General features: G+C 54.0%; 1 protein-coding gene across 3 annotated transcripts in view; it reads right to left on the bottom strand.

Annotated features, from left to right (window-relative positions):
* The window catches only part of DRD2 (dopamine receptor D2), a 60,984-nt gene that overhangs the window by 11,557 nt on the left and 22,569 nt on the right, over nt 1-26,858 (bottom strand). For 2 of the 3 annotated variants that reach the window (XM_027579791.2, XM_027579789.2), the window contains exon 2: nt 1,371-1,686. In XM_027579791.2, the coding sequence (XP_027435592.1) occupies nt 1,371-1,655 (285 nt within the window). In that variant the 5' untranslated portion in view covers nt 1,656-1,686. Of the gene's footprint in view, nt 1-1,370; nt 1,687-3,590; nt 3,723-26,858 lie in introns of those variants that run through there. The other variant, XM_027579790.2, reaches the window with a different exon arrangement.

Raw genomic sequence — 26,858 nt, forward strand, 5'->3', positions numbered from 1 at the left:
GGACAGAGTCTGGTGGCCCTCACAGATGTGTGAGTCATGGAGGAAGCAGACCCCTGGCCTGTGACATCTGTAGATTTTATGTCTGTTTCCTTTGGGTTCTTCCTTAACATCCATTTTGAACGTTTCAGCCCGTTTGGGCTGTGCTAAAGGAACCCAGGGGAGTGATAATCCTGAGCACCAGGTGGAGGAGGCACAGGGACCGCCCCCCCCAGGTGGGGAGACAGGGAGAGGGGCCACTCTGGACCAGCCTCCCCTCCCCACTTCAGCTTCTTCTAGATGTCTCCTCTGCTCAAGCCTACAAAATTTCATGTTTTCCTTTAAAAACGGAAGAACCTTCCCTCCCAGCCAGGGACTTGCCTCCGTGGTACGGGTAAGGCCCTCGCTTGCCCAGGCAGGAAGGTACCTGCCCAGCGATCTGAGTGACCTTAGCCTTGGCTCTTCCCTGAAGGGCTGGTCCGTTCCCAGACCCCAGAGTCCTTGGCCGAGAAAGGGGCAGGATCCAGGACCCAACCCCTCAGACCCTCCCACGTCTGCCTGTTAGCTCTGGAAAGTGTCCACCGGGAGGGGCCTCCACCCTTAGGGACTCCTCCGTTAGTCGTTCTTCCCTTGCTGTGCAACCTGTCAAGACAGGCAACTTCTTAAAGCTTCTGTTTCCTCTTCTGTAAACCGAGAATAGTATCAACTCCAGGATTAGCATGGGTGTGGAGTCCATGTCTGCAAAATGCCTGGCGCAGTGCCTGGACCACAGCGGGGGCTGCCTGCTCTCTATTCGGACGAGCCCTCGGGGACATTCCTGAGCAAAGGGCCTGCAGCACAGCCCACAGACACCCCTGCCTGGGGGTCCCAGACACAGGCACTAGACCAAACTGGGGGAGAGGGGAGGGATAAAGGGCACACCTAGCAGCTGCCCCTGCTTTTGAAGGGGGAAGAGAGAACAGGAAGCTTCCGGCCTGAAAGCATGAACATCCCCCTTCCTTGAGGATTCTCCTCAATGGACTCCCATTTCCAGCATGATCTAATGAGCCAACCTGGGGCCAGAGTTCCAGCTGGGACCCACCAGCTGCGTGATTTCTCTGACCACCTGGCTCACCACCTGTGAAAGGGTGTTTGTGTTGCGGTGACTTCGCAGGGCTGCTCTGAGGGCCACATGGGGAAACGCCGAGTACAGAGGATGGGACACGAGGTGTGGCCCTTAGGAAGCACTCTCCAACTGGGAGTTGGGATTGTCAAGGAAAAAGCAGCCCATTTTATCAGGAGAAAAACTGAGCCCCGAGTGGAGGAAGAGGCCAGACCCGTGGAGAAGGCACCAGGCAAATTGTTGGTGGGAACCAGGGAGGAGCCACGCCTTCAAGGCCAGGGTGCAGACCTACCTCCAGGTAGACGACCCACGGCATGACGAGCGTGGCCACCAGGAGGTCGGCCACTGCCAGGCTGACGATCAGGTAGTTGGTGGTGGTCTGCAGCGCCTTCTCGCGGGACACGGCCATGCACACCAGCACGTTGCCGAAGACAATGACAAAGATGAGCAGGGTGAGCAGCATGGCGTAGTAGTTGTAGTGGGGCTTGCCGGGCTTGCCTTCGGACCCGTTGAAGGGCCGGCTCCAGTTCCGGCTCTCCAGATCATCATCGTACCAGGACAGGTTCAGTGGATCCATCGGGGCAGTGGGGCCACTGGGTGGCCAGGCTCTGACCAGGAAAAATAGACACAGGGAGTGAGCAGGAGGACCTCCCCAAGCATGCTGCCTCCCACAGAAAGCTCTGGAGCTAAAGCCAACCACCCTGGCAGTTTGTAGCACTTTCCAGCCTCGGGATTTTCAGTTCTGTATCTAACAATTTTCTTAAAATGTTGGAGCCCGTGCCACTCTTCTGCTGGCAAGTTCTTGCAGATGGCAAAACAAATGAGCAAGTATGGGTTTTTTAAAGGATAATAAAATAAATGAGCTTGAAAAGAGCCTATCATTCATTGATTTATTTATTCAACAAACACTTAGTAAGCACATCCCATGCACCACACACTTGAGATAATGTAGCGAGGAGTTCCAGCTTCTACAGGCAGGAACAGGAATATGCATTCATTCATTCTTGAGTCTATAAATATGTAGTGAGCATTGTTGTATGTAGTGCTAAAAACATGGGCAGGAACAAAATATGCATGGTTCTCCAGCACAACAGCCGATGAATCAAGCAGTTTATTCTCTAAGCAGTGGGCACTAGGAAATGGAATGCAGGAGAGACACATAACCTAGTTTAAGGATGGAAAGAAGACTTTCCAGAGAAAGTGACGTTCGACAGACACCCAAAGGTGCATAGGAATTAGCCACGGGAAGAGCTGGGAGCCCAGGGAAAGGTCTCGACACAAGCAGCAGCATAAGCCAATGACAGAGCGAGAGAGCAGGTGCCCAGTGGAAGGCTAGAGGAGATTCATTCGGGATAGCTGAAGCCCAGACGGACTCGGCATGAGCTGAACTGGGGAGCCTGCCACAGCAAGATCCTAGACAGCTTTACAAGTGATGCTAGATTTGACTCTGAGGGCAGTGGGGATCACATGATCGGATATGGCTCCCAGAGAGAAGGTTCTAACTGCTGTATAGAGGATGGAAGGGTGTGGCCAAGCAGGTGGCAAGACAGCAGCTGGGAGGCTGTAAGAACCCAAGGAAGAGACGATGAGCTTCTGCCAGAGAACCCTGAGGACTTCCTGAAGGAGGTGTCATGTGAGATGCAGTAAAAGGAGGAATTAGCCAGGCAACAGAATTTGGGAGACCTTGCAGCTAGAGAGAATACAACACAGCACCAGACAACAAACAATTCTGTTTGGCTAAAAACGTAGGGCATGGGGGTTTGGGAATGAAACTGGAGGGCCATTCATGGGCCAGATTGGATCTCATAAGCTTCGGAGCTCCTGAGAGGATGGGTGCAGAGGAAAGACCATTGGGCTGGTGTTTTAGAAAAGTGGCTGCTGCAGTGTAGGGGGACTTTGGAGTGAGCCAGGCTGTGGCAGTATTTCAGGGAAGAGAGGGTGGTTGTCTAAACGAAGGTGGCAGCAATGAGAACAGGGAGGTGTTCAGAATCAGTAGCTAACTTGTAAGTCAATTTCATGGAATTTGCTCATTGCGTAGATGTGGGATGGGAGAGGGGCCGGGGCACATGGCAGGGAGAAGGTGTAGAGGAAGACTGCGTTTCTGCCTTGGGCTCTGGAAGGCAGGAGGTGCAGCTCACCGAGAATGGGAAGCAGAGAGCCTGAGCGGCAGACTTGAGCTGCATCGGGCATTGATGGGCTTGACAGCCTGTGTTTTGGTTGTGATTGGAACATAATGCACATATAATATAGCTGGCTTTTCTGCTAACAAAAGTGTTCCCAGTTTACATGATGGAATGCAGCTTATCAGTATTTCAAGGCATTCCACAGAAAGCACCATGATTTCTGGGGGCTTTGCTACCCAAAGGGATTGGAAATCCACTAGTTTATACCATGTGGGATGAACGTGGTACCATGTCCAAATCAGGGAGGCGAGCGCACCAGCCACAACAGGTCAGAGGGGACTCTGGAGAAGGGTCTGCCCACCTTCCACCCCCATTCTCGTCTGACACACCTGCTCTGCCGGCTCTCAGCAGGAACATGGATGATGTCTTGCCCAGCACCACCAGTCTGGAGTCTCTGGGGAGGGCAAAACACCTAACTCCACGTGAGGTGGCATGAAATGACCCCCATGCAACAAATCTTCCAGCTCTAAGGTGGTGAAGCTCGGCGTCACAGCGATGCTGCCCTCTGCGAACACACACAGCGGAAGAGCTACATGCACGTATGGATCACGCAACAGGGGCTGCTCCTGGTCCTTCATGTTCTCAGTCAGCATCTATCAAGCCTGGAGCCATAAAGCCATGTGCCAAGCACTGTCGGGGGCCTGGAGACATGGAGGCTCCTGAACGTTCTCTCTGCCTCCCCCTGCACTTCCTCTCCACGGGGCCAGTGGCCTCTGATGGAGACTCTGCGGCTCCCTGTCTGGCCCACCCCACCCCTTCTCGACACCCAACCAGACTCACAATCCCGAGCCTGCCTATGATGTCGCTTCATACACCCGCAGAGGATTTGAGAGTTTGCTCCGATACATACATATCGGATGATATATATATTATCTCATTTATCCTCAAAACCACCTCCAAGGCTTGTAAATATTATTGCAATTCTACGAATGAGAAAAGTCTTTGGAAAACATCCCTTCCCCTCCCCTTGCTTGCCTAGCCCCTACCTGTCCTTCAAAGCAAGGCTTGCACAGAAGCCTCCTTCCCCGGAACCCGATCTCAAGTACTCTAGGCTGGACCACCTCCCTCCCTCCTTGGTGGGGTCCCACAGCATTGTTCCTGAGTTCTGTTCTGGAACACACCTCCTCTGTGTACCTGTTCCCCCCCACCCACCCACTGGATTTAAGTATCTTAAGGTTACACCACATCTTGCTCATGCCTTGTTCTCTGGGATCTGCAGATAGTAAGTTGTTTGCTGAACTGAGTCAGAGGCTCTGTGAGTCCAGCTGGGAAGAAAAGCCCTCTGCCCTGGAATAGCTATAAAGATAGGCCACCAGATGAACAAGAGACAAAAGAGAAAGACAGCCCAAGAGAACCACGGTGCTGCATGTTGGATCCCCAAAAATAAGACTGAGGAGGAAGTTAGCATGCAGGGAATTTACTGGGGAATGTTCTCAGGATGGAGGCTTGCAGAGAAGGGCAGGAAGCAGGGCTGGGCCGAGGACAAGCTGGGCTACTTTGCAGTCCCATCAAAGGCCTCAGGTGACCCCCTCAGGGAACCTACAGAAGTGTCCCCTCTCATAATGTCACAGGGCGTGGGCTAGCCCAGGGAAAGGGTGTGACCTTGAGAGAGGCGTCTCTCTTCAAGTGGGCACCTGCCAAGAGGGTAGGCGCATCTCAAACTGTCAGCTGTCGGCAGGCCCAACAGTTGGCGAGGGAGTGTGTTGGTCCTGCAGGGGTCCGGTGCCCACTCCACCACTGGGCCGCTAGAGTGGGTGCTCAGAAATCAGAGACGGTGTGCACAGGGGCACGGCTGGGGTGCTCATGGAGGGCTTCCTGTAGGGGGAAGAGCTTCCGCCAGGACTTAAAATCATGGGTACAAGTAAGATAGCAAATGTGAGCGTTGCTGGTCAGGGCAGGTTAGGGGGTGAGCACTCATCCCTCAGCGTGCTGGCTTCTCTGCAGGACAAGAGTGAGTCCCTTCATCCAAGGCTGGAAAGGCCTCATGCATTTAATTTTCTAATTCAGTATTTATTCTAGATAGTTCCTTTTTTTGTTCTGATACAAATGTAATAGATTAATGTTACAGAAAGAATGGGAAAACCTAAATGCCTGTAGACCCTATTAATATCTCGGTGCAGGATTGTCTTCCAACCCCCAGAGCTAGCCCCAGTCCCTACCGTGTCCTCAGCACCCTTCCTACCTGGGGCCGACATCACTCACAAGCGGGGGCCGTCTGGCTAGCTCCCATGCAACACCAAGCAGAGCGGGAATTTAGACATCAGCAAATCTTGCCCCACCGAGGAGGTACTCTAGCATGAGAGATACTAGTGTAAGATAGGGCTGAGAACCAAACAACCCAGGTTCCAATCCCAACTCCACCGTTACTAGCTCCGGCGTCTGGGCCAGACTATTTGGCTTCCTTGAGCCTCGGTTTTCCCACCTGCAAAATGGGGATAGCAATTACTGTCGTGAGGATAAAGTAAAATGATGCATGTGTGGCCGGCCCAGGTAAACTCTCAAGGATTGTGAACTTTACAAATCAAACCAAGCAAAACAATTAAAAGAAACAGTCACTCAGACCACGAGGCTGAGGTTCCTGGAGGTGAAGTGACTGGACTGTCCAAATGCAGTCCATTGGGGTCAGGGGTTGCCCTGGGGTCCCGCTGTTATACCATGCCACCTCCTACGGCTCGTCCTTGGAAAGTGGGGGTCTAGGTGAGGGGAGAAGGGATCCGAGACGCAGCAGACAACCCCTGGGAGGGAGTAAAGGACAATAAAGGCAAAGTTTATGCCTGAGCCATGTAATACCAATTGCCATATTTCCTAGGCTCTAAAATAGAGTTGAATGTAAGATGAACCATTGTTTAATGCACCAGTAGGAAAGAAAAAAAATGCTATCCAACTGCAATACAGCTCTAAGATGGGGTCCACTGTAAAATGCATTCTGATTTCAGAGTCATTGAAATGTGTGTATGTGGAGGTGGGGGAGGTGTGCATCTTAGAATGGTTAAAATACCGTGTCCTCCCGGCCACTCCTCTTTTGGCGCTTTCTTGGGACACCTGAGAAAACCCATCAGTCCCCACTCGGGACCTGCCCCAGGCCCAGCCCCAGCCCTTCTTTTCCTTCTGCCCAGGGCTCCAGGGGATGTCCCAGAAGAAGGCACAAAGGAAGAGCCAGGCTGTGGTCTTTCTCACCCCAGGGGCTCTTGCCCTAACCCTTGAGCCTCTCTGTCCCTGTCAGAGCTTCTGCTCATTGTGGGGAGGGGGGAGCTCCAGGTATTCTGGCCTGGTCCTGGCCCCAGAGAAGCCAGGTGAGGTCAGGGCCCACTGTGTGCCTCCCGGAGCTAGCAAAAGCCAAGCTCGATAGCAATCGGCACCCTGAATTTGCCAGGATGGTCCAAATTTCGTGTTCCTTTTTAAAAAAGAGATGGCTACATGTATGATCCAAGGCAAATTATTCCTACAGGAAATTTCAGATAAATAAATCTCATATTATTTTTTAAACTTTCTGTCATCAGAACAAGAATCTTGATTTGGGGTTATAAAAATATGGTCACCTTGCTCACCAGCCTCCAGATGCCACCTCCATTCTCCTCCAGGTGGCTACCATCTCACGTGTAAAAGCTCCAAATCAGTCCCCATCAAGGAGCATTTAGTGAGCGCCAAATACATACATGGTCACTGCCATTGCTTAGCTACTTAGTCCTGTCTCCTGGAACAGGGATGGACAATCTAACCCTGTTGGTAAGGAATGAAATGTGTGCCTCTCAATGTGGGCCTTGGGGAAGTCATAACCCCCAAGGTGATGGTATTCGGATCTGAGGTCTAGATGACAGGAGGCTAGGGTCCTCGGGACGAGATGAGCACCCTTAGAGGAAGAGACACCGGAGTCTCCCCCTCCTCGCGCCGTGCCAACACACCGTGAGAAGGCAGCCATCTACAAGCCTGGAAGCGAGCTCTCACCAGAACCCAACCATGCTGGCCCCTTGATCTCAGACTGCCAGCCTCCAGGACTGTGAGGAAATTAATTTCTGGGGTCGAAGCTCCCCCATCTAGGGTACTTTGTTAAGGCAGCCGGAGCTGACAGAGACACCAGCAGGAGGAGCGGCTGCCAGTCCCCCAAAGTATCACCCTCCTTTTCCCTGTGCAGGGAAGTGGGGCATTGCTGCTCCCCACGCCACCCTCCCCAGCAGACTGCTGGCAGAGGAGGTCCCGCTATGCTCTGGGGCCTCCTAGGGTTTTCTTTCTCAGCTGCCCTGGTGCATGGGAAAGAGGAGGGAGCTAGGAGCTTGGGGAGCTCCGGGGTGTGGGGTCCCCACAAGCCTCAAGCCATCTAAGCGCCAGAGATCCCCTGACCCTCACCTGTCTCCAGTACTCAGCTCAGAAGGGCAACCATCGACTGAAAGACCTTCCAGAATCATCCACTCCGGCAGTCTGTTCCCCTTGCATCAAGTTCTCCTGAACATCCAGCCTAGCTCCGCTCCACTCTGATGGTTGCATTCCTCAGAGCCCATACCGCAGAGCTTCCCAGCGCGGTGTCTGGGGTGAATGAGGTGTGCGGGCTTGTCAGTGGGCATGGATGGTGGAGCTGGCTTTTCCAGCCTCCGGGCCTCCACCACTTATCCTTTGGGCTTTCCGCATGCGAACATTTCCTGTTTGTGCCCTCAGTTGACAAGGAGCTAGCTGTCCAGTTGAGGAAGGCAGTGAGAGCCCAGACAGGGAGCTGGGGCTGAGCTGGCCCACGGAGGCTGCCCTGGCCAACTCACACAGTTGGCCAGCCTGCGTTGGGGCAGGGGAGGGGAGGAGGGGAAGGTGGAGGCTGTTGAAAGGAGGCAGGCAACTCTCCCACCTCCCCCCACAGCTGCAGACACAAACAGCCTCTCACGAGTATGTTGGAAGAAAAAAAAAAACTCCTTTAAAATTCCACAGTTTGAGGCTGACACCCCAAACGTGAAGGCTACATTTGCCCTTGGTCCCCAGCCTGGTGGGGTGGGGCCAGAAGGGTCAATCCATTAGGACAGCCTGGGACCCTGGAGGAAAGCTGGCTGATTGGGGGGGGGGGCGGGGGGCGGGACGGAGGGAAGGGTTCTGTCCTCTCTCTAGTTTGATTCCGTCCACCTGCAAAACCTGGGGGCTCAGGGCCCAGAGGTAGGGCAGGAGGAACCCTTGGCGCACTATAAACTCCAGCAGCCTGCTTCCCGCTGTGCTGCCTCCCCGGAAAGTTTGGCAGTTGAAGGAATCAAATTGTCTAATTAAAATTTAACAATCTCTTATCAGGCTCTATGGCTGGTGAGACACCGCTGTCTTAAACACATCATTTTCCCTCTTTTCTGAAATTTGAAGCATTTCCCTGGAAAAGGAGGGGTGGGGAGGAGAGTACTTGGTATTTGCATCTCAAAAGCAGCTTGTAGGAAGCCTGGGGGGGGGGGAATTGGAGGGGAGTAGGGAGGGAGTGGGTAAGGGGCTCTCCCCAAGACCCAGGCCCCCGGGCTCCTCTCATGGGGTCCAGACTCAGGGGTGGGCACCTCCCCTGTGCCTCCTGTGGCCCCAGGAAGAGTGGGATCTGGATCGAAGAGGGAGAGGATGGAGCCCCCAGTCCTTCCTACAACAAGGGGAAACCAGAAGTCTTTAACTAATGACCTTGCTTCCTGGGCCCAGGAGGTCAGTGTGGGCAGGAGAGCAAGGGAACTGGGGCCTCGGGTTCCCAGAGCCCTCAGCCAGGCAAGGAGGGTCTTCCTGGCTCAGACCTTGGGAAGGCCAGTGTGGTGGATGATGGCCAGGCAAGGGGAAGGAGGGATGGATGCTGCCACCTCCGGGCTCACCCTCTCCTCGCCCCTGAATCTTCCCTGGCCTCCCAGGCCCAGACACGAAGGGGGAGCTGGGCAGTGAGGCCCTGGGTCTGGCTCCGGTGCCAGCAGTCATTCTTAAGGGAAGAAACACTGATGCTTTTGCCCAGGAGTGGGGGAGGGCCCAGGTACGGTCCTGTACCTACAGGTTCTAGGGTTTGGCCATGGGGTGGGGTACCTATTCCCTCCTGGATTCCTGCCATTGCTCCTGCTTTTCTCCACCCAGAGCCTCAGGGCAGCTGTGGGGAATCAGGTGTGTACTATTTAAAGAGACCTAGGCTAGTGGGGAAACCAGCCCTCCAGAGGCCTGGGAAGGAGGGTAGGCCACATACCGACACCGCCCACTCTGTGCCCTTTCCAGATCTGGCAAACCTCCTTAGTCCAACCCGGAATCCTGCAGGGACAGAGAGGGAGCAAAGCACGGGCCAAGCAACCAGCCCGCTGCGGGGTCTGGCGCTATTATCTGTGGGGAGAATGATCCAGGTTTCCTTAGAAAGTGTGAAACCGCCTGGATGACTCTCTTCCATTCTTGTTCGCTGGCTGTGTCTGGTACCACCCAACAGGAGCCAGGAGAGTGGGTGCGGTCCTAAGAACCATCAGTGGCCCACCCTGAGGGCGGTATCCCAGGCACCTGCTCTGAGCCTGGAGCTAAACCTGGCCAGGCAGCCCCTTGCCTCCTACCTCACGGCAGAGAGAAGCTGCCCTCGGGTGCTCGCTCAACTTCCTGTCCTTCCTTCCGAAAAGCTACCAGCATAGGTGCCACCTGCTCCCCCCTCCTGGGTTCCCGTGTCCCAACTCCTAACCAGGCCCAGCCCTTCCAGGTAGGTTCAAGATCCCGTCGTCCCGGCTGACCTCGTCCTCCTTGTCACGCTCCAGGACAAGCCCTTCTCCAGGGAAGCCTCCCCGAGGCTCCAGTCCAGAGCCATCCTCTGCCGTACTAGGCTCACGGCACCTGGGCTCCTTGGTGGCCCTCATCACAGGTGTAATTAAGTCACTTGTCTAATGATTTGTTTAGTGTCTGTTCTTCTGGCCAACCTGGGAGCTACACCGGTGTAAGGATGACACTTATCTTGTTTTTTCTTTTTGGTCTTCTCACTTTCCAGCATGGTGGTGGCCATGGTAAGTAAATGTCTGGGAGGCATCCATGGGAGCCGGTACACCACTCAAGTGGGGAGGAGCCAGGCCCAGGGTCTTTTTCTGCCCTGGTTGTTGTTTCTCCGAGCCTGGATCCTTCTCGAGGGGTACCAGTCGCCTGCCCCGAGATCTCTCTCTGGCCCTCTGGGTCTGGGTCATGGGGTTGGATACCCAGCTGGTTGGGGTCCATTCAGGCAATTTTCCAGTGGGCATGCGGGGTTACAAGCCATTGAAAGAGAGAACACACGTGTGTGGTGAGTGAGTGTAGGTGTGGGGGGAGGTGGAAAGACAAGATGAATTCTGTGGGAAGGGATGCCGAGAGCCGGTGGGGATGGCTTCTGGGCTCTCAGAAGGCCTGGGGGGCCCAGGGGTTCGCAGTGTCTAGATGAGCACCCCACGGCGGGAGTGATGTCCCAGCAGGCCAGCGCGGCTGGAGCCATTTCTCACGCGGCACCAGCCAGCAGCCATAAAGCATCCACGGGGAGCCCCCGAGTGTCGCTGGGACAGGGTGGGTCCCAGGGAGAGGCTGAAGCACTCACGGCTCTCCTGTTGTGAAGGCGGGCCCTGCGTGGGAATTTCTCCAGGAGCAGAAAGAGACCAGAGTGGAGCTTGACTGGGGCCTCCCCACCCCTCATGCTGTCATCCTGGACACCCTCTGTGTTTCTCCCTCTTCCCAAGATGGCCAGGTACCTGGGGTCTGTCCAGGGGTCCTTGGGAGTGTGGAGCGCCCCGAGAGACTGGGACAGAGGAGGGCTGTGGGGCCTTGAGACCTCTCCCAGGTTGGCTCAGGCCTGGGCCTGGGCACCCCCGCCTGCCCTCCTCCCGAGGTCTACGATATGGTGAGGCAGGGTCTGGAGACCCAAGGAAAGCAAGAAGGGCGTCTGCCTGACAGCCCCGTCCCTGTGCATTTTGAAGGCTCCGTAAAAATGTCTCCTCACAAACTGTCAAAGTGTCACAAATTAATTAACTGTTAGCTGGGAGTGACTCAGTGTGGGGAGGGGGTGGGGAGAGAAGGCTCCGGGAATGCTAAGCAGGGTGGTGAAGGTACTGTTCTCTGCGTGTGTGAGCTGCCTTTTGATTAAAAATCCTCGCAGCTCAACGCCCTGCGCCCTGCGAGGGAAGGGGCAGATCACTGGGGCAGCTCACGTGCCGAGCAGAAAATTGGCAGGTGGGAAGCAGGGTGGAGGGCGTGGGGCCTGGGGCCCCCTCCCCGAGGAAGGGAACACAGTGGGGAGAAGGAAGCCTCTAGAAATTGCTCAGATCTAAATTCAGAAAGGAGCCCACAGGCTGACACTGTTTTTTCCCCCTTTCTTTCTCTTTCCCTCCCTTTGCAATCACGCCCCCCCCCCCCCAGGATGACAAGAATTGGGAAGTTGAGCTGGGTTTGCCCTGAGGGCCCGGGGCACGGAGCCCAGGAGGCAGGTCCACTTAGCCAGACTCACCAGCAGGAGCCAGGAGAGGAGGGAGGGCGGGTCTCAGACCAGTCTCCTTGACCTTTACTTTAATTTCAGGAAAGAATTGAGAAAACATGCTCTTGAAAGCCAAGAGGGAGACAAATCCTGAACCTTATTGCTCTGAAAGGAGGAAAAACAGTCCTTGCTATTTGGCAGAAAATTGCTTCGCTTTATGAAAAGACACCCCGTTCATGAAAACAAAGAGTGGGTGAGTCCAAATAGCAGCCGGCATCCACCAAACTGCTGCTGGGAACACTGGGGTCCCACGACACCCCCAATCCTTCCACTCCAGCAGGCTGGCACTGCGGACTATGGGGACATTTCTTTTCCAGGAAGGAGAAAGGAACCCTTTCCTAAATGCGGGGTGGGGGAGCAGGGGCAGCAAGATCTAACTTGATGACTCCTGCCCAAATACCTATCTGGTGTCTATACCGCAAAGACCAACTGAAGGTAAAACTTCACGGCCTGGATGCAATCAGCAAGATCCAGATTGTGGAAAAATATAATAAAAGAAACAAGAAAGCCGAATCGGCCGATTATAATGTGGAAACTTACTTGAGTCCTGATTCAAAGAAACCAACTTTTTAAAGATCCCTGACATTTCACGAGACCATTGAAAATCTGAAGAGTGGATTTGGACACTATTAAGGATTCCCTGGGAACGATTTTTAGGCACGGCAGCAGTTTTCCGGTTCATTTTTGTAGCATCCTGATCACGTCGGGATACACAGTGAAATATTTACAGATGAAACTAGATGATGTCTGGGATCTCTTTGAAATGAGTGTAAGGGGGTTACGGATGACTCAAGATCGGCCATCTGCTGGTCGTGGTGGAAGCTGGGGGACATACCAGCCTTGGGTCCTCCCTTTCCCAGAGGATGGTGGCTCAGTTGGCAGGACAGGACATAGTAAGGGACAAATGGAACAGCTACCGAGCTCCTACTCCGTGCTTGTCACCGTGTGAAGCACTGAGCCTAGATCATTTCCCTTCGTCCGCACCACAGCCCTATGAGATGAGACATGATTTCCGCATCTCGGATGAAGAAAGAGGAACAGAGGGGGGGATCTGGCCGGAGTTCACCCAAGCGGCTTAGGGACACAGATCCATCTGCTCGCAGAACCTGCAGACAGGGTTCCTTCAAGGGCATGTCTAGGCTCTCACCCCAGCAAGCCGTTAGGTCTCTGACTGGTGTCTGCAGGGCCCCAGAGGAAGGGCTCACAGCCTTATAAAGAGGGAAGTGGCAGTCCAGGCTGCACGCAACTTTCCTCAGAGTCCTGAGTGCCCTCAGACTACTGATGTTTTCCAGAAAATGAAACTTTGGGAGTCTCCAGGGCATCAGGCTGCTCAGCCCAAGTGAGCTCCGAGGAGGATGGGATGTGCTGGATCCCAGGTAAGAGCAGCAGAGAGTGTGGCTGAGAACAGGGGTCTGCCCAGGGGCTGCCTCTGGGCTCACCCCTTCAGGCCAGTCCAGGACAGGCTGCGGTCATGGACAGAGCCCCTGACTCCCTCTCCCACACGACAGAAGCAGGTAGGAAGGGCAGCCACAGCGATGGGCAGAGAGTCCTGATAGCCTGCTCTGTGCCCACCAGCACTGCACACCCTTCCCCCATCCCATCCCTGTCTCCAGCATTTGAAGCTTCTCCAAGTAGCAATGACCAGAATACAAAGAGGAATAGCTTCCTTCCATCCCAGGAATTGAAGAAGAGGAGTCAATGCAGCCTGTTAGTTTTTTATTTTTAATTGGACAGACAGACAGATCTGGCTTTCAATCTTACCCCCAATGCTTGCTAGCAGTATGGCCTTGACAGTGCAATTACTCTGAGCCTCGGTCTTCTCATCTGTAAAACGGAGACAAATCTCCCTCCTCACTGGAGTGGCTGGGAAATTAGCTTAGAAAATGGATATGAAGGGGCCAGTAAGGGGTACATGCCCAACAAATGGCAGCTAATAGAATGAAAATGGATGCTGTGGCCACCAAAGAGCTGGGGCTGAGCTCTGTGACAGGGTCCAGGCAACACACGGGAGCTGTGATGAGGGTTGCTGGGGGAAAGAGACCCCAATTTCTCTGTGGCCCCTAACCCTCTGAACAATTCAGAGAGACTACAGCTATACCACATGAAGTTCCCACCAACCAGCCCTGAGATGTTGTGGGTGCCTGGCAGGTGACTTTGTGTAAAGTCTTCTCAGCCTGCGCCATGTGGTTTTACCGCAACCTCGACCCTTCCCTCTGAATCTTTGAGAAAGAGAAGCCCGACTTGGCCTGTGGCCTTCCTGGTCAACTCTAAGGCTACCCCAGCTACAAGATGCCTCTGTTCCTGAAGGTGGGGGTGGGCCAGGCACGCAGCGAGACCTGGCAGACTCTCTGAGGTATCAAGCAACCATCAACCCTGGATCATCTCGTCTAACTGTGCAGATGTCTGACCTGCAGAAGGATAATCTAGTTCCCTCTACTGAGCCACTTCTCTGATCCTCAATTTAATAATTAACAATAATTTAATAACAAGAACAGACGTCCCTAATTTCAGCGAGAGGTAGAAGAACCAAATAAAATGGTATGTTTCAAAGTGTCTTGCAAACTCTAACGTCCCATAAAAATAGTTAGTTAGTTATGGTCACTTCCATGGAGACCTCTTTCTCTGGCCATCTGGAAATTGATCATACCTACATTCTCATTAAAAAGCCTTGGTGCTTGCTACCGCCCAATTGCTGTTTGCATGTGTTCTTTGGTACCTACCTTGCTCTGTGTCTGCCCCATCTCTCTCATGTGTCCGTGAGATCTGACAGGCAGAAGGTGTTTTAATCCTGTGTATGTCCTTAGCACCTCCTGGGAATGCAACCAGCTTAATTGGCGTTAATGAGCATCTGTGTGCGGGTGGGCATTGATACGGCCATGCTGCTGTGAACATCTCTAAATAGGGTGAGACTAGTTTCCTTGTGGGGTTACTTTGAAGGTTAAATGAGGTACATCAAGCCCTTAGCATCATCTCTGGCTCAGAGACGACGCTATTGTTCCTATTCTCTTGACAGCTGGCCTGAGAAAATGTAGAGAATTGAATTTCACACCTGGAAGAAATCTTCAATCTAATCTCTTCACTTTACAGAATAAAAAACTAAGATGCGGAAACGTGAAAGGGACCCACCCAAGTTCCCAGGGCCAGTTGCTTTCATTATCAAGATGGTGGTCAAGGTCTCTAGACGGGCCCCTCCCCTAGCTTTACAGGGCTCTCCAGGCTCTCTGCCTGGCTCATGGACCCGACCCAAGGAGGGCAGGTATCAGCTTCCCCCGTGGTCACTATCATGTCATCAGCAGACATGAAGTCAGCTCAAGGAGGGCGATTCTGGGGGCCCCCTGGGTATCTCTAAGTCCCCCGTGACATCATCCAACTAGTTGCGTACGCACATCTGTCCCACCCCTAACCTCCACAGAGATGTACACATGCGATCGGTCCTTACAAGGGCTGCCTGCCAAGCCTGACACACGCATTCCTCGGGACATGGGTGAGGCCATGCGCACCGAGGGTTACAAGCTCGTGGATGGTCACCACGTGCAGGGAGCAGCCCAGCACCTGCTAGGTTTCTTTATGAGCTGCTGCTTCCTGAAACAGTGTTCGTGGGAGGTGTCCTGTCTCCTTCTTCTCCCGGAACCTGGGGAAAGGGCTGAGCCCCCGGGTGTGTGGCTCCGCAGCCTGACGGGGGCAGTGAGGGCGCCAAGAGCAGTCAGGACTGCTCGGCTCCAGCAGGATTGCTGCTCGGCGGAGGAGGATGGCTGGGCCCAGGGACCCACTCATCCCAGGCCGTCTCTGGATAACTCGTACCCAGAGACCCACCTATGGGGGGCGGAGGGGAGGAGAGAACCACCGGAGAAGGTGGCTGTTGGGAGTGTCACTAAGGAAACACCTCTGGCGGGAGCTGCCCCCCTGCCTGCCAATCCTGAGAATTTCAGAGGCAGAACATAAACTCTTCAGTCTTAGCCTGAGACTCCTGGGACACAAATGAGCTAAGTTTTCAGAGCCCGTCGTGGCAAACAACATAATGTCGCTAATCAGACTTCCTGTGCGCCCACCCAATTTGATACATCAGCCTTTTGATGCACTAAGTGAAGATGAATTAGGAGTAACGAGGCTGTGACAGCTCCCCGAGGCACAGGCTGACGGGGAGCTGTGATGACTGAGGCAGGAGGGCGGGGGAGCTCCTCGCGAGGATCAGCTCCAGCTGCCAGGTTCGTGCAGATAACCCGCCCGATGCCAAGGCACCTCGGCGCCCCCACTCCCCAATCCCGAGCTCTCTCACACACAGTCACCCTCCGAGAAGTACAAGCCGGTGTGTGTCTGAGAAACAGACTTGGCTACCTTCCTACAATGAGTGACACGCCAGAAGCCCCAAGCCAGGAACAACGTGGGGCGGGTCAGAACATGGAAGTGATGCATCTTGTCGCATGGGGAAAACGGAGGCTGACAAGGGCAGGCTGGTAAAATCCTTGCTGGCAAGGCTGCCTGCCACTGAAGTCCCCACCGGCCTGGCCACAGAGACGCAGCACTAGTGAGCTAATTGCTTTTCTACCAGAAGTTGCAAACTGGCCGCCTATGGGCCACAGGGAGCTTGCAGATTCGTTTCGTTGGGCTCATATAGAGGACATTGTTGGAAAATCCAAGTTTACGGCCAATATTGAAAATTTGGAGATTTTATATTAAAATAGACCTCTAGCTTCTCTTATAAAAAGAATCACAAGATTTTGGAAATACTGGGTTAGCATTCTTGCAAGGCAATAGCAGCCTGGGGTCAAGTAGAGGCAGCCCCCTTTACACGGGTACACACTGAGTGAAACAGGCAGAGGCCCTCCCCAATCAGAGGAGGGTCCAGCTTATGGAGAAGGGGCTGTGTTTGTACTCCAAGAATGCAAGAAAAGGAAGAAGGAGCTACACTTCCACCCTGGGCTTCCCACGCCCTATGCTCTCCCTAGGTGCCCCAGCACGCAAGGGGCAAAGCTCCAAGCCTTTGGCAGAGGCCCCTTCCTCCTGTTGCTACGTCCAGCCTCAGCTGGCTGGGACACAGTGTCCTCAAGTTTGCCACAGTCTCCACTAATCCTTACAGCCCTGCGCTCAGCTGGTTTCTCTCAATTTATATTTACTGCCGGGGCCCAGAATATCTTTAAGTTTGAGTGCCCTGTTTTATAACAGTACCCAGGGTAGCAAAGCTGCTATCATACTGCTGAACTACAAAGGCTGTCTGAACAGTGCTCTAGTATCTTCTTACTTGATGCTCACCATCAAGGCTGGTGGTGGCAGGAAGATGGGCACTCGGAGGTTGGGGAGGCCTCTGGAAACACAGGTAACTTTTGAGCAAAGCAGAGTTTTTTTCTAACCCTCCCCAGCCGTGCCTGGAGACTTCGGCCCTCTCTCTGGAGGCCCCTGTCCTACTGTTGCTGAAGCGCAGCCTCCCTTGGCGGCCTTTCTGTCAGCTGATGTTCAAAGTGACACAGTAAAAACAAACCTCTCTCCCCAAAGTTTGCCTTCGCTCTAGCCTTTCTTTGATTGATCCTCTAATTATATTTGTGGCCCAGGAAGTTCTAATCCCTTCAACAACCGGAGTGTTCACCACAGGTTGAAACAAAACATCCCATCCTCCTGGCATGAGATAAATCGAAGTCTGCAATTTTTTGCATGTACCAGCCTGAGAGGCAGAGCTGCTGGGGACAGGTGGCCTGCTGGTCTTGGCTGCCTTTCTTACTCGGCGAGATGCCGGACTCCCTGCGGGAACACCAGCTCCCCACCCTCCTTCCTTATCTATTATTCTAACAAATATTCCAGGGTTGACTTGATGGAGGGGAGGCCCAAGGATCCTGTCCCCTCCAGAAAGAATGGTGGTGACAATAAACAGGTGGACCCCGCCGCCTCTGGTCCCCTCAGCTTCCATTTCAGAGAACAGCATCTTGAGCCCTTTGAGAGCATGATGCTCAGTGGTCTCTGCTTCTTCCAAATCCCTTTCTCACTTAGCATCTCTGGGGCCACCTCCTCCAAGAAGTCTTCCATGATGTCCCCCTAACTTGTTTATTCCCCTTCAGTCTCAGGGCACACAGTCTGCTCCTCTTGGTGCTTCTGGTATGTCTGTCTCTTCCCCTGCTCTGTGCTCTTTCATGGCAAAGGTCTGCATCTTACTCCTCGTTTGCTCCTCCAGCTGCTAATACTTGCCAGGCCGTTGTGTGGGAGCTTAACAAATAACAACTAGGGGGCGGTGAAAGATCAGGCACTTGAAAAGCTCTCCGGTGTCCTCCACTCCGCTGGCATGAAGCATGAACCATCACTCTCCAACCCTCTTCTCAGGAAGGGCCGTCGCTGATGGCCACAGCACGCGGCACGCTCTCCCCAGGGAGCATGAACCATCACTCTCCAACCCTCTTCTCAGGAAGGGCCGTCGCTGATGGCCACAGCACGCGGCACGCTCTCCCCAGGGAGCCGGGCTCCACCACCTCTCCCGGCACACCTGCAGAGCCGTGTGCCCACCAGGGAGTTAGATCTGCTGCCAGACCGGCTCCTGCTAGCTGTTCTTCTAATTGCCATTCATCTCGTCCACTGTTTCATAAACAACGAAATATGAATACAAAATCAATGGGGCGCCTGGGTGGCTCAGTCGACTGGGAGGCTGCCTTCAGCTCAGGTCATGATCCTGACTTCCTAGGATGGAGCCCCATGTCCTGCTCCCTGCTCAGCGGGGAGTCTGCTCCCTCTCCTGCTCCCCCTGCTTGTGCTCTCTTTCTCTTTCTCTCTCTCTCTCTCTCTCTCTCTCTCGCCCTCTCTCTCTCAAACAAATAAATAAAATCTTTAAAAAAAATCAAAATAGTGATTGCATAATGCCTGAGTGGAATGCATTGGGGAAATTTTTTGATAAAGAAAAATCACTAGAAAAAAAATCCTGCTTAGTTCTATGTAAATTAGAACTCTAAAAATTCTGAAAATCTGTAAGCTTATGAAACAAGTTTTCATCTCTGCTCTGCTTTAAAAAGTAAAAGTGAAAAACCTGGAGGTTGTAGATAAAACGTTATGGCAAGACTTCTGCAAATAACGGGGGCCAGACTCCCATCGGTGGACTCTACTCAAAGAAAAGACCCAAGATACACACAAAAAGTTCAGTAAATGGATGCACACAAATGTTCTAAGGAAATTAAATGCCTGAAGTATTATTTTTAAAATGAGTCCTCTCTTTAATGAGTTAGTTCAACTGGTCACTCAACCATGCTGGACAAGAAAGTCTCCGCTGTATGGTCTGGCCAGTATGTTAGCTTTGTGTGTCTCTTTTTAGTCTCCCTACATGGCCCCTGAGAAAATGATATGCCTTGGACTTCCATAACCTGCATGGCTGCCCTTCGAACTCCACGGGACATCTGTAAACGGAGGCTGATGGGGATTGCTCTGTCATTCAGCACGCTCGCCAAGCCCCTTGCAGATACGGTGCCGGTCAGGAACTGGGGATACGGCATTGAGCGAGGGGGCACCCCCTCGCTCTTGGGCAGTCTACCAGCTAGATGGAGCAACTGGCTTCACAGCTGAGGCTCAGATGTGAGCACAAGCTGGACAGTGAGTCAGAAAGAGGACACATTGTGCAAAGTGGAGGTGACATAGCTAATGTGACCCACTAAACACGTGAGCCACCCACCACTTTTGTAGCTGAATGGGATCTTTCACCCCATTGGGCAGAATTTTGGGCAGAGGCAAAGGCTCTGGCCATCTAGAGAAACATAAGAAAGTGGAAACGTTTGAAAGCAAGGCTGTACTACCCTGTACTGCCCTCCACCTCCCATGTTGAGAACAGATGCCACACATTCTACAAATACAAAGACCAGTAGTCTTCCAAAGTCTCCAGGTCGTGAAAGACAAGGAAAGACTAAGGAAGTGTCCCAGATCGGAGGAGACCAAGGACACAGGACAACTAAATGCAAAACAGGATCCTAGATCCTGGACCAAAAAAGGACATTCGCAGAAGAACTGGCAAAACGCAACTCAATCCTGTTAATTCGTTAACAGTACCGAAGCAACACTACTTTCTAAGTTTTGATAGTTGTACTCTGGTTAGCTAAGAAGTTAGCAAGAGGGGAAGCTAGGGGAAGGGCAGACAGGACTCTCTGAACTACTTCGGCACATCTTCTGTAAGTCTAAAATTATCTCCAGTGAACACAGGCATCCGGAGTGGTCAGGTGGGAGGCACCTCCGGTACGCAGGTGTCTAAGAGAAGGGGCTGGGCCACGGCTTCCCTCTGCAGGTGAGGATGCTGGAACTCCTCCTCCCAGGCAAAGGGGAGGCTCCCCTGGCCATTCATCCAGGTACGGAGCACAGGCAGAGCATCAGGTACGTGTGAAGCTTCTGGAGTAAGGGGCGGGAGGTGTAGAAGGAAAGGCAGATTAATATCTGCTGGTCATTTTAGTCACCCACCACGTCCCGGGCATAGCGACACTCCTTACGTGGGTGTCCTCCTTAATTCTCGCAGCATCCCCATTTCTCTGAGGGCTAGAGAGGGGCCCAGCTCGTAGGTGGCGGACGCAGGACTCCAGCCAAGCACCGCCAGTCCCCAGAACCAGTGCTGGGTACAGAGGTGCTGGAAGAGCTGGCCGGGGAAGCACCTGCAGCCACGGCTCTGGTGCATTGTGGGTTCCAGGGATCCGCACACTGTCCAGGGCCAGCAAGTCTTCCTCTCTGTGTGATCTCCTCTCTTCCTCCTGCGGCTGCCTGGCAGTGCGTGGGGGTCTGCATCAGTCCTGCTGGGACACACCGACTCAGCTTCCTGCATGGGCAGCAAGTGCAGGGTCTGGGGTCCCACCTGAGTGGGTGATGACCCACTCACCCCTAAGGGTCCTTGCTGACAGATCTGACTGCAGTGCCCAGAGCTGCTCCCTGAGCCTGCCGTCCACGGGTCCCACCCCTATGACCCAGATACCCTCGCCATCCAGGTTGCTCTCACAGTCATTTCTGCGGAGACCAGTCCCTACAGCCCTGGCACGGAGGGTCGGACACAGGGCGTCTGCTGGTGTTAGCGAAAACTGCTCTTATTTACAGCCCCAACAATAATCTAAACAGTAATAGTAACTACTGCTTACTGACCATTCGCTGCATACTGGACACTGTTGTAAACTTCACATAGCTTTTTGCTAATTCTGAACACAACCGTAGAAGGTAAGTGTTACACAGTGAGCTTTCCCTGCAGATGGAGCAGGTGAGGCTGAGGGCAGTTCCTGTCTTAGTGGGGCTATGGGCGTGGGGACCACGAGACCTGGGTGTGTCCACTCGCAGAGCCACTCCTTCTTCCCACGGGGCTGCGAGGCCCCCACACACATGACACCCTTCGACTTTTTACCCACACCACTGCCAAGCCTCGCGACAGCACAGTGGCCCCATTGTACAATGCAGGTCGAAGCAAGGAGTTGTGAAAACAGGAAGAACCTGTCACGCCTATCATGCTAACATGTGCAGACATTGTGCTGCTTGTCCTCGAAGAAAGGACCGCCGGTTCCACCTGTAGTTCCGCTGAAAAGCTCCGAGACCACACAGCTAGTCGATAGCAGATCTGGGGTGCAAACCCCTCTCTGGTTTTCCACAGCCCTCGCCCTTCCTGCCATCTCCAAGGCAGGTGCCCCTGGCCTCCCGCGCTGGTAATGCCCCATCAGTCTGGAAGGAGCCCTGCCGGGAGGTGGAGTTACCCAGGTACCATTTAGGAACCTGGGGTCTGGGGTAATGACCATGACTCTGTCACCCGAGGTCAGGCATTTTCTCTGTTTCCAAAGTGGAAGGAGTTCGCAGGGAACCACGCACACGTCCCCATCCGCTGCCCTGCCTGCTCCGTGCGGATTGGGCTGGTGTTACAGAAGCCCTAACTGGCCACCTCTGCTCTCCACTGTAGCTATGACTGGAGCAGGGCTGGGTCTGGCCCAAGAAACCAAGGCTCAAAGTCTGAGCAAATACGGCTCTGCACAAGGAGCCCTCGGGCACATGCCAAGGGAGCCTGCAGCATTTCGCAGCCCCTGGACGTCCAAACCCGTCCCAGGCCTGTTCCAACCTCCAAAGATAGCAGCCGCCACAAACCTGGGGCCTGGGCCGAGGCGTGAGCTGAGAGGGTGGGAGACCCACTGCCTCACTCGGCCGCGTTCTGCTCCCCGCCGTCTTCACCGCAGCCACGTGGCAGCCACCCAGGCTCCGGGATGCTGTTTTTTAAAACCATAAAATCCCCTCCCACCCCTGCGCCTTTCCGGGGCCTGCGCCCTCGGCTTGCCTACGGCATTCATGATTCCTGGCACATCCCTGTTGCACAGAATGCCTGGCGTCGGGGGAGGTACGTCGCTGTGAGAACAAGAGGAAGAAAACCTCACCATGCCTCCACGCTTCCCACCCTCCGAGGAAGAAGGCCGAGAAACGACGGCATGCCTCGTCCCAGCACTCCGAGCACGCCGGGCCAGGCCGCCGGCAACGTCGCCCTCGCCTGGCTTCCGAGCAAGGGCAGGAGGGCTCCGTGGGCAACGGGGACATAGGCGGAGCTCCGGGGTTGAGTGTGACCCACGACAAGATGCACAGGCACAGGGAAGTGCAGGGAACGAGCTCTGCCCCACATTCACGGCTGGGTGACCTCCAACAGGGGGTCTAATGAATACGTGTGGTTACACTAGGGGACCCACAAGGCTTTGCCCCCCCCCCCCGCGCCAATGATGCAATCTCCAGCCCTACCGGTGCTGAGGGGGTCAGGGGTGGAAGGAGGGTGCTCGTACCGCTCCAAGAATCCTCCCCAGTCAGGCTGGGGACAACTGTCTGCTAGGGCTACTGCAAGTTAAAGCCGTCGGCTACGGCCATGACGAAGGTAAGACCCCACAGAGGGATCCCGAGGGGTCTCTGGAGGTGGGGCCTAGCAACAGAGTACATGCTCAGAGGACCTTCAGGATGGGAAGTCATTGTCACTCTGTGAGACGGCGCCAGGAGGCACGGTTGGTGGGTGAGTCACCAGAGCTGACGAGCTTTGAGATAGGAAGACTGAGACTCCTTCTGACACCCTTTCCAAGCCCTGATGAGGCCAGCCGTGCACCCAGCCCCCAAGGGAAGCCCAGAGCCATGGGGAAGAGGTCTAGCTTCAACCTGGGGCAGCCCAGCCTGGGGAGGCACCTGGCTCGTGATTGAGTTTCCAGCCCCCACCCCAACCCTGAAGAGCTGAGGCTGGAAACCATGCCCCACGCTCCGGGGGAACTCCCTGGCTATTCTTGGAAACACAGGGACTCCTGGCACCCCCTCAGAGCTGCTCCCCACTCTAATAAGCCCAGGAGTCCCTGCCACAACATTTTCCCCTCGGAAGGAGCTGGTGTCTCTGTAATTGCAACGTGATGCTCTCTAGGCAGCAACGTTAATCATACCTCGAGTCCCAGCCCCAGACAAGAGAGAAGGAACTGGGTGCCGGCAGAGCCGGAGGGGGCTGGTGTTGCTAACTGTCCTCACCCAAGGGCGAAGGCAAAGCCGCCTGCCCTGTGTCTTCCTCCAGTCCCGCTTCCCAAAGAGGCCCCGGGCTCAGACTTCATTCGGGTTCTCCTGACGTGATGAGGGCTGACCAGAGGCTGAGGAGCTCTCCCAGGCCATGCAGAGGAGGTGTGCCGAGCTTGGCCTGGGCCATGAGACAGCCCCACAGGCCTGGAACCCAGGCTTCTCTCCTCCCACCCTCCCTCTGCCCCTCCCTGACCAGTCTGCTCCTGCCTTCCAAGCCCACCTCCCAAAGCCTAGGCTCCTGTCGTGGCCTTGCCCAGAACTCTTTTCAGTGACTTCCCTGAAGGATGAAGTCTACACCCTTTACCCCTTCCCTCCGGCCTTCCTAAATGACCCCGCCCCTCTACTGTGGCGAGGCTGTACTCCAGCTGGAGCTGATCTGCCCTGCAGCCGTTCCTCCACCTTTTCACTCGGCCTGATCCTCTCTAGTCCCTCATCTTTGAATGTCACCATTTCCCCAACTGCCCTCATTCCCAGCTAACCAAATCCTACTGACCCTTCGTGCGGCAAAGCCTACCTCCTAGAAGAAGCCCTCCCTGACTGCAGGAGCTCGTGGGACCTCTTCCCTCGGCGCTCCCACAGAGCCGGACAAGACGACGTCCTTAGCTAGTGTTCACTATAGGAGCGTCGGCGATCCCCAGGGAAGGTGGACAGGTGAGACAGGAAGCGTTCCACATGCACCGGGTGTGGGCACCTGGGCTATGCAAATGAGCTGTGAACTGCAGGTGTCCCGCCAAGAGGCCCAGGGCACAGTGATAGAAAAGCGTCATGTTTCTCCCGCCGAGCGCACGCCCGTAGTAAGTGCTCAGGGAAACTGGCCAAATGAATCAATCTGCTCTGGCAGAGTGACACTGTGACAGGGACCTGTCCTCACCCAGATGGTGTCTGCAGGGGGGACATCCCGGGAGGCTAGGTTGAGATCGGAAGCTGGAGCAGTAGCTGAAGAAAAAGCAGAACGAGCCATAATGTCTGGCAAGTGAATATACTCAGACAAGCCAGATGGGTCTTCCAAAAACTGAAGCCGGAGAGGCTAGGGGAGAAGTGAAAAGTCACCCCACAGTCGGAGCGCGATGGCTGAGAGCCCAGGGAGGAATCTGGGCTCCATGTTTTTGAGCAGAGGCACATCCCAGTGCAGGGACAACCAGCTGTGCTCCTGGCTACCTCACAGACTGGCACCTGTCCCCTTGGTTGCACTTTTCACACTCCACGGTTAGTGAATTGTTTGCATTTTCACATGTGAGTCTATGCCCCAGCCTCTAACCCCTCCTGGCCCCTGGGGGCACCCTCAATTAATGCAGCGCTTGTGGGTGATGGGCTGGGCGGGGCTGGTATACTGGGGAGAACATGTCCCACTTAAAGGAGGCCCCTCAGTCTATAGTGGCCATAAGAGAATGTCCCATAACTTCCAGTGTTTCAAAACAAGACTAAAATCTGAACTTTTATTTGAAGTCCCCTTATTTTAAAATGTGGGCAACTAATGCATCACTGTTTGAACCAAAGCACCCCGATGGTTCAGACCCAGCTTGCATCCTACCCTCACATCATCTAAGACACCAAAGCTAAACAAAAGGCCACCGGTTTAAAGACATGTTGCGGGGCGCCTGGGTGGCTCAGTTGGTTAATCAACTGCCTTCGGCTCAGGTCATGATCCTGGAGTCCCGGGATCGAGTCCCGCATCAGGCTCCCTGCTCGGCAGGGAGTCTGCTTCTCCCTCTGACCCTCCCCTCTCTCATGCTCTCTCTCTCAAATAAATAAATAAAATCTTAAAAAAAAAATAAAGGCATGTTGTGGTTTTCAAAGATCCCACAATAGCCCTCTGACCAAGTGGGACGGGGCGGGGGGGGGGGGAGGTTATTACGCCCTCTTATTTAAGAGTTGAAAAACCAGGCCCAGAGAGGCTTGTTCATTTTCCCAAGGTCAATCATCCAGTTAGCGGCTGAGGCAGGATCAGAACTCACGTCTCAACACGTTCTCATGGCTCTTTCCCCACACCCCATCTCCAGGCCCTAATGGACAGCAGAGTCAAAGCGGCAGTCAGAACAGTGGGCTGCACAGAGACCTTAGCATCAGCTAGCTGGTCACGGTGTCCTTAGAAGTGAAATAGACAAGCATCAACTAGATTGCTCCCTGAGCTGTGCGAATGGCAGAGTTGTTCTAGGGAGGGGAATAGAAGTCAAACTTGAATCACCAGAATGGAGATTCATAACCCCACTCTCAGTTCCAAGACGTGAACCAATTTACAGACCCAGACGCCTTGAAGGAAGGGGAAGCTGGGTCCCCTTGAGGAAGAACCTTGCTACACTGCCAAAATTTTATACGGTTCATCTTTCTCCCAGCCTTCCCCAAAAGGATCGGCAGCCTTTTACCAGGATGACTATGCACGGGAGAATGAGAAACAATCAGACTTTTCAGGGATTAGCGGACACCGGCCCTGACCTGACATGATTCCATCACCCTAGCCCCCAACAGGGCTGGCAGGGACCTGTGGATGTCACATGGTCAATGGGGTTTTGAGCTCACGTTCTCACAATGGGTCCAATGGGTCCCTGAACTCCTCCTATGGTTAATTCCCCAGCTCTGGAATGCATAATTGGACCAGGCATCCTCAGCAAATGGCAAAGCCCCCATAGCACAGGACCAGCTGGATTCGTTTGAGCTGCTCAGAAAATATATCAAACCCTGGAAATAAGGCACAAAGCCACCTAGGGCTCATCTGACTCTCTAGGGGAGAGTACTTTATTTACTGTTTACTACCCATAAGGGACCCAGCCCTGTGAGAGACGCTACAGAGAAAAAATTGATAATATACAATGACGTCCACCCAGTAGGGAAGATAATCCCAAACTTTCTGACTTCCTTGCCCTGTGAGACATTCGTAAGCTTTGTCTCAAGTTCGGCCATCTTATTCTAGCTGCTTTTTCCTTCCACTGACATCTGTTTCTCATATCCTCTTTTGAACCTGACTTTGTCAACTCTCTGGTTCCCTCACTAATGACTTAAATAATATCTTTGACACATAGGGTTTGAAAAAGATGTTTTTTAACCTTTCGAAAATTATTACTTTCACAGTGTACCTGACTCAAAAAATGAACCCTCCCAGGAAAAGTCAGCCGTAGGGGGACAGGTCAAGAGGCTGAGGGAACTCCGCTGGCTCCTGGCTTCTCCCTGCATCCGGCTCGCCGCCAGACCAGCCCGCCCAGAGGACAGCCTACACGCTTCCTCCTCTAATGGTGAGTCACAGCTCAGGCTTGGCTGCCGTGGCTGCACCACGGCCCTCGGTGCGCTAGACGGCTGACTCCAGACTCTATGTGGGAGAGCGGCACTTTCCAGTAATGGGAAGTCTGACAACCTCTCCGAGACTCAGACCATGGGAATTGCCAATGCCCCCTGGGCAGCCTAAGGGCCAGTGGATCCTCTAGGTAAATAACTTCACAAATCAACAAGAGAAGTGGCGGCAGCTGCCAAGCACCTCTCCTGGGGTCTCCATAAGATGAGGTGAGATTGTCCAAAGGGGAGCAGGGGGCAGGGCCACTGGTGTGAGTGTGAGTGTGTGTGTGTGTGTGTGTGTGTGTGTGTGTTGGAGGATGGGGTAGAAGGTATGACATGTGCTGATCCAGGTCAACCCTGGCTCCTCAGCGTTCAACTCAAGCCACGCTTCTTCTGGAAGGCTCCCCTGACC

This window comes from Zalophus californianus, chromosome 11, assembly GCF_009762305.2.
Source record: "Zalophus californianus isolate mZalCal1 chromosome 11, mZalCal1.pri.v2, whole genome shotgun sequence".
In the NCBI taxonomy this organism is placed as follows: Eukaryota; Metazoa; Chordata; class Mammalia; order Carnivora; family Otariidae; genus Zalophus; species Zalophus californianus.